General features: G+C 41.9%; 1 protein-coding gene across 6 annotated transcripts in view; it reads right to left on the bottom strand.

The window, feature by feature from the left end:
* The window catches only part of tead4 (TEA domain transcription factor 4), a 37,985-nt gene extending 19,439 nt beyond the window's left edge, over positions 1 to 18,546 (bottom strand). For 2 of the 6 annotated variants that reach the window (XM_080474871.1, XM_080474872.1), the window contains exons 1-2: positions 14,350 to 14,491; positions 7,638 to 7,978 (exon numbers count right to left, since the gene is read on the bottom strand). In XM_080474871.1, the coding sequence (XP_080330997.1) occupies positions 7,638 to 7,978; positions 14,350 to 14,372 (364 nt within the window). In that variant the 5' untranslated portion in view covers positions 14,373 to 14,491. Of the gene's footprint in view, positions 1 to 7,637; positions 7,979 to 14,349; positions 14,492 to 17,853; positions 18,038 to 18,252 lie in introns of those variants that run through there. The other 4 variants (XM_080474875.1, XM_080474873.1, XM_080474874.1 and 1 more) reach the window with 4 other exon arrangements.
* Positions 18,547 to 18,955: the final 409 nt, after the last annotated feature.

Below are 18,955 nucleotides of genomic sequence, written 5' to 3'. Positions count from 1 at the left end.
AGATCAGCCTGCAGTAATGAGACGCTATGATGTGGGATCAGCTGGACCAACAAGTTGTAGTAAAAGAACAAATGATCATCTCAGACGTCCAATAGAGAATCATTAAGTTGCTTTTTTACTAAAACTACAACAGAAATATAAGATTCCACCACGGCTAAACACATGAACCAGACGTGGTTAAATTGGTATAAGAGGAAAAAATGTTTTCTCTGTGTGTGTGTGTGTGTGTGTGTGTGTGTGTGTGTGTGTGTGTGTGTGTGTGTGTGTGTGTGTGTGTGTGTGTGTGTGTGTGTGTGTGTGTGTGTGTGTGTGTGTGTGTGTGTGTGTGTGTGTGTGTGTGTGTGTGTGTGTGTGTGTGTGTGCAGCCTAAACCCTGCGTTGTAAACCAGTGCTCCTCTGTCACATTCACACATTGAGATATAAACATTTCCTGACACACACACTGGCAACATTCATTCGGTCTCAATCTTATTTTCCTTTCAAGCCTGTGACTCCTCATCCGTTTAGTGTTTATCAGGAGGTGCACTCGCAGGACGATTGTTTGAGCCCCTAAATGCATATTTCTTTAATTCCCCGGGGATTAGGAAAGTTCCACGTTTCCCAGCAATCAAATTCTTGAAAAGAGAGCTTTGTCAAAGTCCTCACAGTACTTGACCTCAAATGAACATTAAGGTCTATGTATTGAGTTCCTCACATTACAGCAGCAAGCCCTTCCAGTTTGAAGCGATTTATCTTATTTCACTGTACAGTAAATGTACATTGTGCATCCAATTGGGATTTTTCAAAGCAGTAGACACAGATGTGTGAGCATGTCTCCACACCCACACACGAAGGAAATTCTTTTTCAGGGGTCCATCTTTTAACTTCTCATTGACAAACCCTTTTGTTAGTTGCGGATTTGCAAAACGTCTTTGGACTCAAACTGCTGTCAACCATGAACAATTTAAAAAGTACCACGTTCACTGCAGATCAGGTGAAAGTATGAAAACACTGGATGTTGAATTCTAAATTCCTCCCAGGCAAGATGGGATGAAAAGGGTTTTTTTTTTGCAGAAATTTGATAATGAAACTATTTAGCCACCAACAGAGTAAAGCTACAGCAACATGTTGGTAATGCCTTTAAAGTACAGGGGACACAGTTCAAGCATGAAACAACTTCATTAAGACGATGTCAAAAAATCCTTTGCTTCATGTTCATGTATCAGATGCACGGCCACTCCTTGTGTGTGTGCTTGGGGAAGGGCCCCTCAAAAATACCCTCCAACACACCCATGAGATCAGAGCGGCGACTCAGTCACACAGCAATGAGATCATGATATCCAAAAGGAGCAGCTCAGACAGAGAACCTGTGCCAGCCAAGGCAGCAGGAAAGTCGGGAGGAACTTTATACCGTCACCCACTGCTCTGCAGTTTGATGTTGTTTATCGCACCGCCGGCAGTCACACACTTGTCTGGAGGGGAATCTGATTCTGGAAAAAAAAAAACCTAAGGGCATGAAAAGTGATGCAGTTGAAGCAAAGGCAGGCTTTCCCAGAGTTCAAAGTATCCTGCTTGGATTCAAACCTTATAGGTTGTAAATGTTTTGATATTATCATGTTACGACTGAGGAAAAGTATGACGTAAAACAGATTCTTCAAATGGAGGCAACTTCAATACTTGTTCATTTCACTGGACTAGAAACTGACTTTACTCCAGAGGCACTTGGTAACTGCCATCGAACATGAAATTTAGAAAGCTGAGTGTTGATCAGTGATGAGTGCTTTTCTCCCTTTCCATTATCACCTTTGAAAAACTAAATTGTTCATCAATATCATCAGTGATTCACTTACACCATATTTAAAATTGATGTCATACACTGCAAATAAATCACTGACATCATTTTTTTTAATGTGATACTCCATGAAATTAATAGGCCCACGATAGTCAGCGTAACATGTTGTCCTGCTCAGCCCTCCCACAGTTAGAATATCTACTGTTTGAGTCATTAGCCTTTCTGTGTAAGTTTGCTTGCGCTCTCTGTGTGTGCCTGTCCCAGAACTCTGGTTTACATTACAAAAACATGTATCTGAAATAAACTGGTAATTCTAAATTATCTGGAGATGTGAGTGTCTCTCTTTCTTACCTGTGATGGACTAGTGACCTGTCCAGGGTGTACCCTGCCCTCGCCCATAGCAAGCTGGGATTGGCTCCAACCCTTCATGGCGCTTATTTGCAACTATTGTGATGTTACTTGATATTTACCACAAACCAGGCCTGGACAAGTTGTCCTTCCTCCGCAAAGACTTAAATTTGATATTGTCCCTGTAGTTATTGCACACAGGATGACATTCTGTGGCCACAAATGAAAATCACAAGCTGGTTTACAGGAGACACGTTTTCAGTGTGTGTGCGTGTGTGTGTGTGTGTGTGTGTGTGTGTGTGTGTGTGTGTGTGTGTGTGTGTGTGTGTGTGTGTGTGTGTGTGTGTGTGTGTGTGTGTGTGTGTGTGTGTGTGTGTGTGTGTGTGTGTGTGTGTGTGTGTGTGTGTGTGTGTGTGTGTGTGTGTCAGACTGTCTGTCTCACTGTTTGCCCTGTGATAGACTGGCGATCCGTCCAGGGTGTACATTGCCTTCACCCATCGCTCGCTGACAACCCTAAATTGGAAAATGGTTTAAAAGATGGATAGATGGAGGAAGCCGACTGCTTCGTCCTCCCTCCTGACAGTTGGGGTTTGATATAATACTGAACTAAAACTGGAGTGGACTACGCTAACTTTAAGCCAAAAATCTTCACAATAAAAGAAAAGTTTCCCTCCCGAAACTCAACATAATCCCAATCATCATAAATCCACATTGTACTTTACCTATTAAAAAAAAAAAGAAAATAATAATAATTTTTCTCATCCACCTCTTCCTCAGGCTTGCGGGAAGGAGTGAGGGAGAGGTGGATAGGGTCAGAGAAGGTTCCTGCAGCGTCCCATTCTACGTCAACCTCTGGGCCTGCAGTCATAAATCTTAGGCTGCGGTCATCACTCGCCTGATATGATCTCTCTCTTCCTCCCAGTGTCTCTCTCGCTCTCTCTCAGCTCTCAGCCCAGTGCATTCCTGACATTCCAATATACTGACGGGTCTGCACCAGGTCCTGCATCTGTTGCTTGAACATGACCCGATGTCCTGTTTGTCAAATTAATATACAAAAATTCAATATACAGTGTAACATGACTACAGTTAGTGATTTTAGCAGAGGCATTGTTGCACAGATGAAAATCAGCATTGATTGACACTCTCCGTTGCTCTCCTTTTTAGAGGGAGCAGCCTCTAAGTTTTATTAGTTCGCCATCCCCAGGAGGCTTCAAAAACCCTAGAGCATTAAAACCCCAGAGCTTCAAGTTAAGAGTCGCGGTTAAATATGGTACTTATTTTTGTCCATGTGACACCCCCCCGCAACAAAAGGTAGTCTACCCTAAAAACAGATTGGACATCCGCCGCAAATAGATTTTTGGTTCAAACACAAGTCACATATTACCTGTACATGGTATCGATTGACACGCAAGACCAAAAAATTTAGAAAATATGCCTCTGAAAATCGTTCCACAGATCCAGTGGTAGCAGAGAAAATACAATTTAAGGAAAGACTGACATGCTGAAATACACTGCAAGTCGAGCTGGCCAGTTAGAGGCCAGCAAATTTTTATTTGCAAACCTACCCTCTACATCTTGACGTGGATACCGCAAAAATAGATAACTGTCAAGTATAGACGATCTTACGTGACAATAAAAAGATAATATTCTGAAGTAATTTAAAATGTATGTCAAATGTGCAAAAAAAAAAAAAGCTCTGATTTGCACATTTTCAGCAAATTTTTCTCAGATATTCACACCACATTAGTTTATAAATGGCTGAAGAGTGAAGGCACTTTTATTGTAAACACCTGATAGGTTTCATAAAACACACCCGGATTTCAGCACATCAAATTTTACACATCGTCCCAACTATTTGAGTACTGCGTTCGTGGAAGCGTAGAAAATGAAGCAGGTACAGTGTCTGGCTATACAACCACCCAATTAAGTCCATTTCTTTTTGATCGCTTCATTTGAAATTTTCTCCAGTGAAGTACATCAAGAAAATGTTTTTTTCAGTAGTCTTACGTTCAATTTGATTATTCACCATTAGTCCTAAAAAACCTAGTACTTCCTCAAACAGAGAACTAAGGCATGATGGGAAAAGCACAGGCCTCAAAAAGCTTCAGTAGGTCAGCGAGTCAAGGTCAGTCGTGAATCTCTCACCCCACTGTCAAAGTTCAAGCCTGGGTGAGGACTCGCTCTTGCTTTCCACTGAATCATACGCTTAATGGGAATGACTTGAGACAGAAACATATTTGCATCGCCTGACCTAAACCAGCATGGGTTGAGACGTTGCACCAGACAGTGGGAGCATAGTTCATTGGTTGGTTATCCTTCATTCTGAACTCACGGAAAAACATGCCACAACTCAGCGGTACTTTGTTGAGTTTGTCCACACTAATGGCACAAGTTTCTTCTTTTCACAGGAAGTAAGATGCATCTAATTGTGAGAAATATGCTGCTTCAACAGATGTTAGGAAATCCAGTATGACGAAACTAAACAGCTGCAAGAGTTAATGCTGCTAAATGACAAAAAAAAAAACGATATATTGAAAACAACAAATAAATTAACGTGCAAATAGCAAAATAAATAAGAAAGGCAATTGTATTTCCAAAGGGCACATTCCTCCTGTGAGAACTGTCAGCTCAATGGTTTTAGTTTTGGACTTTTTCTCTATTAGAGCAGTATGATGCCTTCAGACAGAGCACAGGGCACGTCCCTCGCTGAGAGCCGCACAAGGCAGGAAATGTTTTCCTTGGCAGATGCATGTCGAATTACCGCCGGAGCACATAACCGCCACAATATCCGTGACACCGTCCCTAATAAGCGAGCTAATAGGTCTGTTGAGTAATGGGGGTGAGGTTCAACGCAATGTGCAGCATTATGGGAAAGAAAATGTTGAAAATATACTCAGAATGTGGGGTAAAGACATTCCATCCAATTAAGGAATTTACAATGTAGAAGGTGACCCAAACACATTCCCTCTGTTTGGCTGCCCAGAGACTCAATATCATATTGTTTCACAGGAATGGCATTCATTCCTTCAAGAGGAATTCAACCTGAAATTCTGAGCATGTCGCTCTCAGCCAACAGACACCTTGCTCTTTTGCTAGTTTTGTTTTGTCTCTGCATCCACAATTAGCCAGCGCAACAAGACTAAATAACATTGCAAAAAACCATCAAGGCAACACTTCACAATTTCATGTATGGCTTTCTAAATATTCTCAGCTGATATTTGATTTGGCTACCTGATTTAAGAGCTCCCCATCAGCACTTCAACAACATTAACAACACTAAAGACCTTCAAAGTGGCTTTGCATTGATTGTGGTCGCTTGAATGACTTGAGTTGTTGGCCACTGGTGACCTCAGGGATGGCGATGAAGGGAAGCCATGGGGGCTATGAGGACTGCAAAGGAAGGGCCACGCTGGCTGTTTAGGGGCAACGAGGGCAAAGCGGGCCACGCACAGGCTCAGTCCTGCCTCATTTTCTCAAGTCATAAATCCGGATTTGCCACAAGGCTGTCAGGTTGAACTTGTGGAGCAGCTGGGGGCGAACTGAAAGACAGACGAACTGACAGAGCAGAGGTTGTTCATAAAGGACAAAGAAAGGCTGTCTGAGACAAAGAGATATGAGGGTAGTAAATCAAACTACAGAGCAGCGAACAAAAACACAACCTGTACTTCTCTTACTTTCAAATACAAATATAGCCAAGCGCAGGGTGGAGACAGGTGTGAGCGAGTTCGGCTGCGCCTCACGGCCACGCAAGGAAGCACTGTCCACCTTGGTGTTTATTTGTCCACCCCTCCTCGTCCCCTCCAGGCGCTCAAAGGGTAAACGTCTATTCTGGTTTAGGGTTACAGCCAAGCTGCCTTGAACCCCCGGGCTCTCAAGCGCACATGCCATTCCTGGCAAGCCGACGCACTCCCTGGTACACATCACCTGCCCCTGACCGCCACGGGGACTAAGGGGTACCTCTGTGGTTTCCTTGTCAAAAACTCCAGCCCCCTACCACCTTTGCCACCCACTGCCCCTCCCATCACCATTACACAGAGCGAGGCATGCATCCCCCACCCTCCTCTGCCCCCTCCAACTGTTATTACAGGCTTTATAAGGGTTTGAGTGTTGATCAGAGGATGGCCGTGACCTCAATAGGTCTCTAAGCTAGGCTAGGCAAAGCTAACAGTTAAAGAAGCTGTCTGGCACGATGACAAAACGAGGTGATGACAGAGGCTGTCTGAAACTGCCACTATCTCCGTCCACTCCGTTTTCCACTGACCAGATCCACTATCAAGCAGTCAGGAAACCCGACGGCTGAACCATCTGTCGACAAACATCTCTCAGCAAAACACTGTGGCGGCATCTCCACAGCACATCTCTGAAAATGATATTAGCCAAAGATTCACAAAGGAAAGCGATATAAATATACATCAATCTGAAATCATTACTATAGGACAGTGGAAAATACACACGCACAGATGATCTCACGGCAGTGTACTGAATCCAAGCAAAATGAAATCCTATTTGTTGATGGAAGAACCGACAACTTTAGCGTCCATGCTGGTGAATCACAAACAGTGTGTGTGGGCAGTGGCTGTTGCCATTGTTTGGGCTCTTGAGTACAAATGTTCAGCTTGTGTTTTTTTGGCTACAGTTTTTTTTAATGTGTCAGTCTCTTGTTTTCATCCTCAGTTTCATATAAGTTGAGAAGGCTTACTTGTCATTAGTGTGTGTGTGTGTGGAAACTGCGGTGATCAGGGTGTTTTGCGTCCGTTTATGACACATCATGCCTTCATACTGTGTGTTAAGAGACCAAGTGGAGCTGACAGCTGTGCAGGAAACAGCAGTGATGTGAAACATGAACATGTGTGCGTGTGTGGGGGGGTAGTAGTATGTCAGACCACATACGTAGGTGAAGTTTATTAAGAAGACAGAATCATAAAAAAACGGAAGAAAAAAGGTTACATATTTATGTTGCTGCATTTTAGGAAGAACATTTAAATGTTGAGGCAAAGAATAGACTAACTGAGAAAGTGGAAATGTCTAAAACTGTGTTATCATGTAAAGAATGAAGTGGAAATTTTCAGGTAAAGAGCTAGATTGTTGAGACCATTTTTACTCTATGGATTTTGTTATCATAACAAATTATTCACAAAAAATCCTCCTCTGTATCTATTTATTCAAGCCAACATAATGTCATAGGGCGAAGTGGGGTGCACAGTGGTGTAGTGTTTAGCTCTCATAACAAGAAGATCACGAGTTCAAATACTTTCTGTGTGGAGTTTGCATGTTCTCCCTGTGTGTACGTGGGTGTGTTCCAGGTATTCATATTTCTCTCCACAGTAAAAAAATATGTACAGTATGTGAGGTTAATTGGTGACATAATATTGCCCCTAGGTGTGAATGTTGTTGTGTGGCGTTTGTAATGGACTAGTGGCCTCTCCAGGATGTACCCCGCCTTCGCCCATAGTTCAGGACTTCTGTCCTTCAGCCAGAAAACAATACGCACATATTACGACAATAAAGATGGGCGTACCGTACATCTTGCCCTCGTCAGAGAGGATGATCTTCCTGCGGCCGCATGGTGGATAGATGGCCAGGGCCTCCTGGAAGCTCTGCTCGATGTCGGGGCTCCACACGCCCTCTGCATCATTCTCCAGGGGTTTGTCGAGACCGTCCCCAAGCTCATCACTCCCACCCCTGGGGGAGGGAGCCGGCACCCACTCTGCAGACGTGGTGGGACGATGAAAAGATGACCACAGAGCAAAGGGAGGAAGGGTTGGGATTTTGCAGGGGACGGCGTGAAGGAAGGATGCTGCCACAGGAATTAGACCGGTCTGTACGATATCCACAAGTGTGATGAAGGTGATGATGGTTCTGCATGAGGCAGGACAGGAGACAAACAGAGAAAGAGATTAAATTGACCTAATGCTCTTACAATTAGATTTACCAGATATACTGTACATATTTTTCATTTTACTTTTTTTCTTTTAACCCTCTTGATGCAGTGGGTTCATTCAGATTTTGTGGATTATAGGATTGACAAAACAAATATGCAACGGGAAAGTGTTTCTGACCCCTTTTCAAAGTCAATTTTCAATATTTCTTTTTTTTAAAGTTTATTTCGAATATGTGGGTGCCACAACAAAATAAAAAATTAAATAAAAACATAAACAAACAGATACATAACGGAGCAACAAAAGCAAAAAAAAAGAAAAGTTACAGATAACTAAATATAAAATAATGGATTAACATATCCGAAAAGGAGTAGGAAGGAGCAAAGCTTATTTACTCCTACCCCTTATTCACCTCATCCAACAGTCATTTATACCCCTGTAGTTTATATATATATATATATGTACTAAACAGAAAAATGCATTGTTTTTGAAGCAATTAACAGCAGCAGAGACAGGTTGAACAACTCTCTGAAACTCTGAAAAAATACTCTTTGCATCATAAGAAGCACGTAGCCTTTGGTTAACAGACAAATACATAATATGGCTCCGGCAGTTCATATTCATGTAGACTATTTGAAAATGTCAAATGTCACCGTGAGTATTGATCTCCTGCCTTCTTGATTTCTCAAGGACATAAAATATCCCTCAAAGAGCAATCTGTGATAAACCTGTTCCAACTTGTTGCTCTACAGGGGGTCACTACAGCAAGTCAATGTAACTTCAACTGCACTTGGCTATATTTTATGCAGAAATCTCTTGCTTCCACAACCAGGATCCAAACCTCGGTTAAAGAAATCAAACTATCACGAGAGAGGGTAGTTTTGGCTTTATGGAGAGCAAAGAAGCCCAGACATCCTTCCCACAACCAGACAGCATCCTATCAGGTACCAGTACCACCAACTATCTATCGTCTTACCAAACCTTACATTTTATTTTGGGCAGGTAAAGAAAGTGTGTGAAGACGACCACATAAAAGATCACGTAAGGTCAAAATCTACTAACCCTGACATAAACCGAGGCTGCCAAGATCCTTAGTGAGGTTAGTGCAGACAATAAAAAAAATTTAAAAAAGAGACTGACTCCTGGTGTTGGAAGAAAAGAGAGGCGCACAGGAGGAGCGTGATGTCAACAAATGATGGGATGCATTAAAGATGGATCATTGTCCTAGGACACACTTAGATACACATGCCACAGAGGATCATACCAGGATATTGAGGCCAGGGGGGCTTTTAGGTTGCTCCTTTCTTCACCAGTGCTATAAACTGACCGTGTTATTAAAATCCTCAGCTCCGATTGTAATTAATATGTTCATGCATTGCTTTTGGTGTTGGAGCATCATGCCAACAAGCTGAGTAATTAAATTGATTAACCTGGTGTCGCATTGGCTCTTCAGGACCTGACGATAAACAAGCCATCCGGGGAAGGCTGACAGAGCGGGAATGTTTGACCTACAACAGATTCACATCCTGTTTTCTCGTCACTCCAATTTGTTTAGGATGTGCACACATCGCTTACACAGAACAAGACAGACATCAGCTCCACCTCTTCCCCTCAACAAACGTGCTGGAGAAAGAGGGAAAACAGCCACAATAGAAGCACATGTGGACGAAAACAAACCGCCAACACATGAGTCAATACGAGCTGAGGTTTTTGTTTGCCATGAAGCGTTTTCCTGCCACTGTGTAACTTAGAGACCTCCATGTCCATTTAGGGAAAAACAAAGACAAGCACCAGCTATTACATCAGTGTGTGTGAGTGGGTGCCTGCGTGTGAGTGTGTGAATGTGTTATATATACATATATATATATATATATATATATATATATAAGCCCGTATAATGTCTTGACAGATCACTAACACACATTTACACACTCATATATATATATATAATATTCTTACTCAGACATCGTCCAGATTCAACAGTTACAGATAGGATTCACATCACTGTGCAGACAACAAAAACTACGCCCCTAAAGAGTAGTTTTAAAGTCGAACTCTTAAGGTTACAATTAAACAAGCGGTAAATAAGGTGAGGATAAGTCTGCAGGTTATCAAAGGATTTCACCCAAAAGAAATAAAAACATAGTGTGTTTGTGCATGTGTGTTTATGTGTGAGGAGTCCACGGGATTTAAAATGTGCGGTTGATAGGAGTGATCTGGTGAGTGAGTCAATGTGTAGCAGGGAGTGAGTAAGACTCTCCAGCCGGTGCGGTTTCCCCTCCTCATGCTTCCTTTGAGCCCCCCTGATGTTCGACAATGTTTCCTGTAAGGCGTCCGGCCAGTTCGCCTATTCTCATCTCTATCTCACATGAGCGTATGAGCAGATGTACATATACTCGGGGATAAAATAAACTCGAGCCTACGCAAAACGCCAACACACCAACAGACATTGGGAAATTGAAAAAAAAAAAAACAACAACAAAAAAAGTCACATAAAAAAAAAAACAACGGGTGTTTTCAAATGATTGAGCTAAACATCGACAGGGTTTTCATCTTCAAATCTTTTAACACGTAAAAATGTCAAACAATGTCTGCTGTAGAAGTTGTGGAAGACAAAATGAAAAGCAACACCGTAATGAATGCTGCAGGGTTTCAAGGTGCAGAAATGTATTAGGAAAAAATCACCCAGTAATCCATCATCCTAAAATTCACCACTTGAGGTGAGACAAGCAGCGTGCAGTGAGAATTATCGAGTTATTTCCACCAGTTTCCCTGTAAATGTGTGAGCGGGAACAACTCTGCTTCACTTCATTTTACGTGATGTATTTTGTTCAGGTCGGCTGATGAAGTAGTTTGTGTCAATAAACAGGAGATACATTTCCCTCCCTCGCTGTTTTCAGATAATTCAGCAGATGTGGGGATATCCCAGCCGCCGGGGAATCAAAGCCAACAAACATGTGAAAATCCTACCTTTTGAACTGGAGATGACCCTTGAAAAATCAGAGCCGACCCCACGCTAAAAGTGTGACATTGTTCAGAATCATCTTGTTAACAGGTCTTCTCCTGAGAGGTTGTGAAAGTCTGCACCAATGTACGCCTTTAACACCTTAGATCTCAAATAAAGAGGCGCACACAGACTGAACTGTGTAAAACTCCTGCGCAAAAAAGAAATCTCACTTTTAATTCACCTTCATTTATATAAATTCTTACTTAAATGTCACTGACCTTTTTTTGTAGGGAACTGAAGCAAATTTAAACCACCGATATAAACTGAAACGAAGCGTATAACTGTTTTCATCACCTCTAATTGAAATTCCTGTGTAATTATTTCTGGTTTCTGTTTTCCTTTGATCTTAACCACGAGTCGACAAATCGCAGAGGAGTGAGCTGATAACTTTATTACAATCGCAACAAAACCTTCCAAAATAAGTAACCATGCACCATTGCTTCTGTTTTTACGGTGACTGACTTCAAACTCTGAGCAACTCCTGCTCGGGACCACTGCAGGCCACTGTGAGATCCGTGGCAGCCCTTAACCATTAGTGTGAAGCTCTGTGCCTCGCTCATAATGTCCAAGAGGTTAATTAACCTAAGCCATGCCTTAAAACACAACACCCCCCCTCTTTTCCTTATCGGTCTCCCATCCACCCTCGGCGTGGCCCCTCTTCTCTGGATCGGCTCAACGGGATAATCCCCCAGCTGGTGCTGCGGTCAGGGGGCCACGTAACCCTCCGACTGCCCCCCCCCCCCCCAACAACCCATTCGCACAACTGCCAAACTCAGAAGAACTCGCTGAAATTGTGGGTAAGAAACTCTCTCTCACAATGGAGGTAAAGCCCGTAAGAGGTGGGTTGGGAGGCTCGGGCCACATTTGGCCCATTACTTTGGTTCCAGGAGGAAATTTCCCCACCAAAAATTCAATGAATGGCTTCTAAGGAATTTAGAGTCGGTCATTCATGTCTTTGCTTCGTAGTGGATAGGAAGATTTTCACTCTGATGTTTATACTCAGTGGCTTCGGTGAAAAGCCTTAAAGACCTCCTCAGAATGATAAACTAGTGAAGCTGGTGACACAGATTTGGCTTTGAATGCCAACCCCAGATCCAAATATGTGTTTGTCCATTACTTCAGGCCAAATACTCACGGAACCAATGTGATACCGAGCTGCTTCAGATCGGTTTAATTTTATAGCGTGTTGATATTGGCATCAAGCCCAACACAAGGCTGCACACCAAAACACAAAACACACTGAAGCTGGAATAAATATTTGTGTTGAAATCCAAAAGGCCACAACACGTGCTACCACTCACTCTGTGTGTGTGTGTGTGTGTGTGTGTGTGTGTGTGTGTGTGTGTGTGTGTGTGTGTGTGTGTGTGTGTGTGTGTGTGTGTGTGTGTGTGTGTGTGTGTGTGTGTGTGTGTGTGTGTGTGTGTGTGTGTGTGTGTGTGTGCTCAAGTGGTCACAACCTCTGCTAATCATGCCGGGAATGCAAAAGCATTTAGAAAATAAAGCAGCGGTGTGGGATCAGACAATGTGATGCAAATAAACGTCGCAGCGAGAGCCCGCGGCGGCGAACAAGTTTGTTTTGTCGGGTTTTTGCTGAGAGCACGTGCTCCGGCACTGAGTCCCCCTGGGCTGCTCCACCAGCAGCAGCCTACAAGCCCCGAGCTCCAGACTCTGCAAACACATAAGCGAAGACATAGACATAGGCAAAAGCGCATGCAAAAGCAGTGGGTTTTGCATCTTACAGATTTAATTTCACGAGACGACGTAGAGAGAAAACAATTCTTTATGAAACCTGAATGCAGACTGAATAATGCTAAACTCCACTGCATTAGGACCATCATTGAACCTGTTCATTACTTTACATATTTATCAGTTAATCCACAACGTTCCAGTTCAGATTCACTCCTACTTCCTGTTTTTCGCTGTTTTTTTTGTTTGTTTGTTTGTTTTTTTACCGAGAAGTTTACAAATGAAACAACCCCTGATAATACATTGGTAACATCAGTGCTTAGACCACACCTACGCTACGAATCATTTAGATTCAAGGGGAAAACAAACACGCTAATTTAGATTCATACCAAAGTGGATCCTATCAACTTAAATGTTAATGAGATCATGAGATAGATAAAAAAAAGATAAGGCAGGCAGGTTTATCGTGAGCACTTGGGAGCACAGTACACCCTGTAATCCACTCTGTGTGTCCCCTTTAATTCTCATTAGTTTTAAATTCTGTCAATCAGATTTATAATGTTTCTAAATTTCCATGGGGGGGGGTGGGGTGGGGGGGTCAATGATGCACTTTGTGAATACTGACAAAGCCAAAATATTCAGTTCTGCTCTTTGAATTGAGCCACTGACGCCGCTGAAGATTCAATGGAAGCAGGAGGACATATGCAACTTATTATTAAAGTGAAGAATGAAGAATACATGTGCACCCTCTCGACAAAAGATAATTAACTTAGTCAACGATAGCACGGTGAATAAAAAAACTAAACACAAACTGGACATTAATATATTTCCACTTGGTGGTAAACTAATAGAGGTGAGCCCTCATATCTGTACTTTTTAGCTGCTCCTCCAGGTTTTGCTCCTTGTACCTCCGGTGTATTCGCTCTAAAATTTGTTTGGATACCTAATTGGCTTTAACCTGAACATGTAAACGCACACTGGAAATGCAAGACTGTGAGAATGGCTGGTAGATAATAAAAGCAAACTAATAACGCTAATAACACAGAGAATGTTAAGCCCCTGAAGTCGTCTCGCCAGCGGTCAGTAATGTGGTTGTACTAAACAGCCAGCAGGTGTAAATGTGTGTGACTGCTTGAATGTGAAGCGGGTACTCTAGACTCTAGAACTTTTCCTACTCGGAGTGAAACATGTTTCACCGTTATAGAAACGGGACAGTCCCAACTCTTTGAGACTCGGCCTCTGTCCTATAAGGGAAGAGGATCCGTGAGTTCAGTCTAACAACAATCCAAACATAAAGATCCATCACATGGGCAGGAATAAATGGACAACACAGACACACACACACACACACACATGCACCCACCCACACCTACAGAGCTGCGGGTGCTGAGTCGAAAGGGAAGCGAGGGCTGTGTGCAAAGTCTTTGTTCTACAAGGCTCATATCTGAGGCATTATTCCTTTTTCTCGTGCGAGCGCAGGAGGAATGATCGCTATGTGGGATGAGCACAGCAAAAAAAAAAAAAAAAACCTCCTCTGCTGAGAAGTGAACCAACCTGTCTCAGGGCAACTTTAGACACACATATAAACGTACACTCCAAAACAGGGATGAAACACACAGATTTGTCTTGTTGTTCACACACCTTCACGTACTTCTTACCTCCCCTCTCTTGTTCCACTCATTCACCCACACTAACACCTCCACCTCTCGGCACCCGCCACCTCCACCCGCACACACAAGCGCTACTGCGGTGCGAGCAGCACGACCGCAGAGTTCACGTTACAATATAATTCATCTGTCTGAGACAACAGTGAAGCCAGGGCCTTGAAAATAACAGGACCAAGGCCCTGGAACAAACCCAAACTCCTCTGGCTGTCAAGCACTTCAGAGGAGGCTCTGACAGGTGTGTGTGCCCCCCCCCACACACACACACACACACCCCACCCCCACCCCATACTGTTGCTCCGCTCCATTCCACCTGTTGCTCCTGTGGAAAACACAATGATCTCAGCTGCCCTGCAGGACACTGTAACACACACTCAGATGCACGCACACACCCCGGCAGGCCTTCAGTCGGTTATCTCAAAGCCAGATCAAAACACTCACTCTGTCAACTCTGCAGTTGCACAGAAAGATTATATGAAAGTATGCAGAGCCGTAAAATACTGTCACAGCCATGTGCATTATGCAAATATTAATTCCTTATGGAATAGAGAGACATGAAGACAAACGCTGTCACAATACAAAGTGTGCATTATTTAATAACCTTGTTGTTTTTTTACATCACATTGCAGTGATTAAAGAATCGTTTTGAGAAACTGTGCTGTAGTGTGTAACTTTGGTCACACTGAAGTACAATTTAAAGAATGTAATCTACTTTGCTACTTTAAAACTTTAAGTCGCTACCAATGACTAGGAAAGGGAAATACTGCTTCTTCTTACCTTCTTCTTATCTTACACAGCTTATACGGGCTGCAGGTAAATGCAGTCATAAAGTAAGATATACTTTGAGTATATTTTTACAAGATAACTTTACACGTTACTATGTACAATTTAAGCATTGTCTCAGTAGATGTACCTTTAAGCGTACAGATCATTTCTATAGTCTTTCCGCCTCGTAATTCGGGAGCAAAACTACCAAAAGTAACGCGTTGCATTCTTGTGAAAGTAAATATTTGCACGGTTACTTCTGCACAGTACAATTACTGCCACTGAGCATGCAGAATGAACGCACCATTTCAAGTATGAAGTCACAGTTCACCCGCTGTTTGAGAATATCGATGCATTACCTGAGAAGATAAACCATTTTACAGCTGAAACTGCAGCCTTACTACCACAATGCCTTGTGTTTCTCTGCTCTCCAGTGAATCTGTGCTGTATTTGGAGAAGATCAAGAACTCCAATCATTAACTCAGGATCATAAAATCAACGTCTGCAATGTTCATTGAGTGAACAATGCTTTGTTTAAGTTTTGGTAATCATTAGACGAGGAGCATGGATTGAGGGTGAAAATAACGGATTAAGGAGTTTCATATAAGGGAAAAAACTGTCTTCTTCCTTTACAGACGTCCCTGTCTGAGCAACAGTGCTAAGTAATATAATAATCCTACATGACGGGGCTCTGTTTTAGACAAATGTCCTGCACCGTGAATGTTAAAAGTAAAAATGGCCAATGATGCCGGTGTATGGACTGAGCACGGTTTCATATCCTGGTTAAGATGAAGTTACTCACAACTCTCCACGATTTGTATTCTTTAAATACACACATTCATAGCCAATATGATTTTAGATCAAATGTGTTTTCCCCTTTTAGCTGCAGCTTTTACACAAGTGGAGTAAAAATATAACAACACTGTTCTTCAAAAGTCATCCAGATAAAAAATGGATTACCATTCTCCTTATAACAAAGAAACAGTGAAATGGAATGACAACCAACATATTATCTCTGCGCTCACACAGCGATGCACTCACATGCAGCAGCCGCATCCGATGTTGAGCAGGACAGTTAAAGTCAAGCATGTCCTGCTCAAACTTCTTTTTGCAGCTCGATACGAAAGGAAAACTTGCACAGAGGCCACTCTCCACAGTTGATTTTGTTTTGGTACATTTTCCTCCTCAGAAACCCCTTCGGATTAGTCCTCTATGAGATCACCTTGGTTATATTTTTTTGTTTTTGTTTTTTAAATAGAGGGCAAAGCAGAATAAAAAAAAATTCTACAAGTAAAATCATGTAACATTCTAAAACTTTATTATTTACACAAAAGCACTTTCTTAATGTGCCATTATAAATATTTCCAATATGGCCCCTTATCTAAAACCAAATCAAAGCATCAAGAAACAAGATTTTCTTTCTCTTCAAATGAGAAAAAAAAAACTCTGGATCCCAATCTTTAATGGGCTAATACCAAAAACACTGATATACACACACATGTGTACATTAATATTACACCTACAGAAGCAGTTTCAGAAGACATCTAAAAAAAACTATGAAACAACAAAACAATTTAAAGTTGAACTGAACTTCTCTTCAATCAGCTGCAACAACAACTGAATAAACTAACTGATGCCTTTGTGATCATGAATCTCTATTGAATACGATCGTTAAGGACAGATACTTTACGAAAAATGTATTTATTTAGCTGATTTTGTTTCGCATAGTATTTAATGAAACTGACATTTACTGATACCAGTGATGTTTTCGGTGAAATTTAAAAAAAAAAAATCTATCTGCATGTTACTCAAGTCTTTACATTTGCCCTTTTTTCAACCTGCAGCTTGTTTTCACAGGAAAGGAAGTTAAATTGGTTAAACAGTTAAATTGTGGATGATTACAATATAGGTACTGTTGCTCATGTAAATGTACAAAGTACTATTTCTAAAGACATTCTAAAAGTTGAAGGGTTGCAGTTGGCAGGTATTGGGTCTGATTTACTTGACTATAAAATATGTATAATGTAAGTCTGTTTCTTCATTGTATTACCCTACATCAATTTCATTTGTGAACATATATATATATATATATATATCAAATGATTTAAATAATATTACAGTTTGTGGGCACCCAATAGTGATTGTGATTATAATAGCTGGGCAGTTTACAGAGTGTACATTTTTCATCAGTTAAGATTAAATACTACTTAATTGAAATAAGTATTGAAAGAATATCCTAAGTATTGGTTCTTTGGGTTTAGGTTTGTAATTACGTCTGTATATGGGAAATGTGTCTTTGTAATTTTCCTTCTAGATGGAATTAAACAAAATAGGTATTTTGGGTGTTAGAGATTTTAGAATAAACTGAAACTACTCAGGAGTATCATCAGATTTTAGTTGTCGTACAAAAGTGGAAATATTTTTATAAAAAATACAGAAAAAAATACAGAAAAACTACTTATTGTGAGTACTTGTAATACATTACTTTCGAAAAATATTAAACATTTTAAGAATTGTGCTTGTTAACGAGCCAAAACTTTAAGGCAGCTTTTAAATATTAAAGCATTACATTAAAGATGTTTTAAAACATTTGTTTGGACTCTTAACTTTTGCTATAAACGACGTGACTACGTCATCCTGCAATGATGACATCATACGTCAGTAAACCCTTTAATTAACTTTAAACAAAACATCTCAACACAGAAATATAAACAGAGCTTCTCGTCTACTCACACTTGTTGAAGTAGGAGGGAGGTGAAATGGGTGTCAATTAGTCCCGCGGGTTAATAAATACACGGTTTGGATGTAAAAGTTCACCCAGCTGGCGGTAATGTTTGACCGCGCGGCTGTGACGCGTTTCCCCGCAGAAACACTCCGCGGCTCCGGCGGCGCGGCGCGGCGCAGGAAGTCCGAGCCGCTGGAAGCAAATGAAGGGGAAAATGTCGGAATTCGAGCGGAGAAATGTGAGACATTTGAGGAATGTTATCTCCGGACAGAGAGCGAATTTCAGAGACGAGGCGGTGAAACGCGCGGCGAGCATCCACATCATTTACAAAGTTTACGCACTTCACTTTTTACGCACCTAACGTTTCCAAAAAAAAACGCACCGACGCGCACTTGTTCGCAGCTTACCTGGAGAGAGAGAGAAAAAAAAAGTCTTTATCAGCAGGCCGGCAGGTGGACGAATATGATGTGTTTTTAATTTAAATTCAAAAAGTGACTCCGTTTTCTTTTTTTCTTTTTTTCCTCTTCTTTGTTTGTTTTCTGCTGCCTCGCCTCCTTCCTGGAGCCGCTAGTTTGAAGCGAGAGGAGGGCAGGAATTTCAGGAATTAGCCGTGGTATGACATGAAGCCTGGAAAAAGCCAGAGAAAGAGACCCAGGGAGGGAAGGAGGGGAGGGGAGGGGAGGTCTGACCGGTCAACACGTAATGAGGAGGAGGAGGAGGAGGAGGAGGAGGAGGAGGAGGAGGAGGAAGGAGCTGCAAAGGAAAAGGAGGGCTTTCAAAGGAAATCACATCAAGAAAAAAACTAAACAAAACATCAGTCAACTCGTGAAAGTCCCACTGACGTCACTGAGAGTTTAACAGAATTTAATGGGGTTTATGTTTTATTGTATAGTTATCTCTATTTCATTAAAACATTCTCTAAATGGCATATCCAGTCCCTTTAATACCTATTCACTTTATTCTAATAGACACCCACACACGTGGGGCTGTGTGGTGGTCATTGCTCTGACCTCACAGTGTGAGGGTGTGTTTGCAGTTCGAGTCTGGTGCTGGATCCTGCTGTGTGGGGCTTCAGTGCTCATCCCGTGTTCCCTCCATCAGTCCAGAAAC

This window comes from Lipophrys pholis, assembly GCF_963383615.2.
Source record: "Lipophrys pholis genome assembly, chromosome: 11".
NCBI lineage: Eukaryota > Metazoa > Chordata > Actinopteri > Blenniiformes > Blenniidae > Lipophrys > Lipophrys pholis.
Note: the sequence above shows the minus strand (reverse complement) of the source record. Positions and strands in the feature narration are given on the sequence as shown.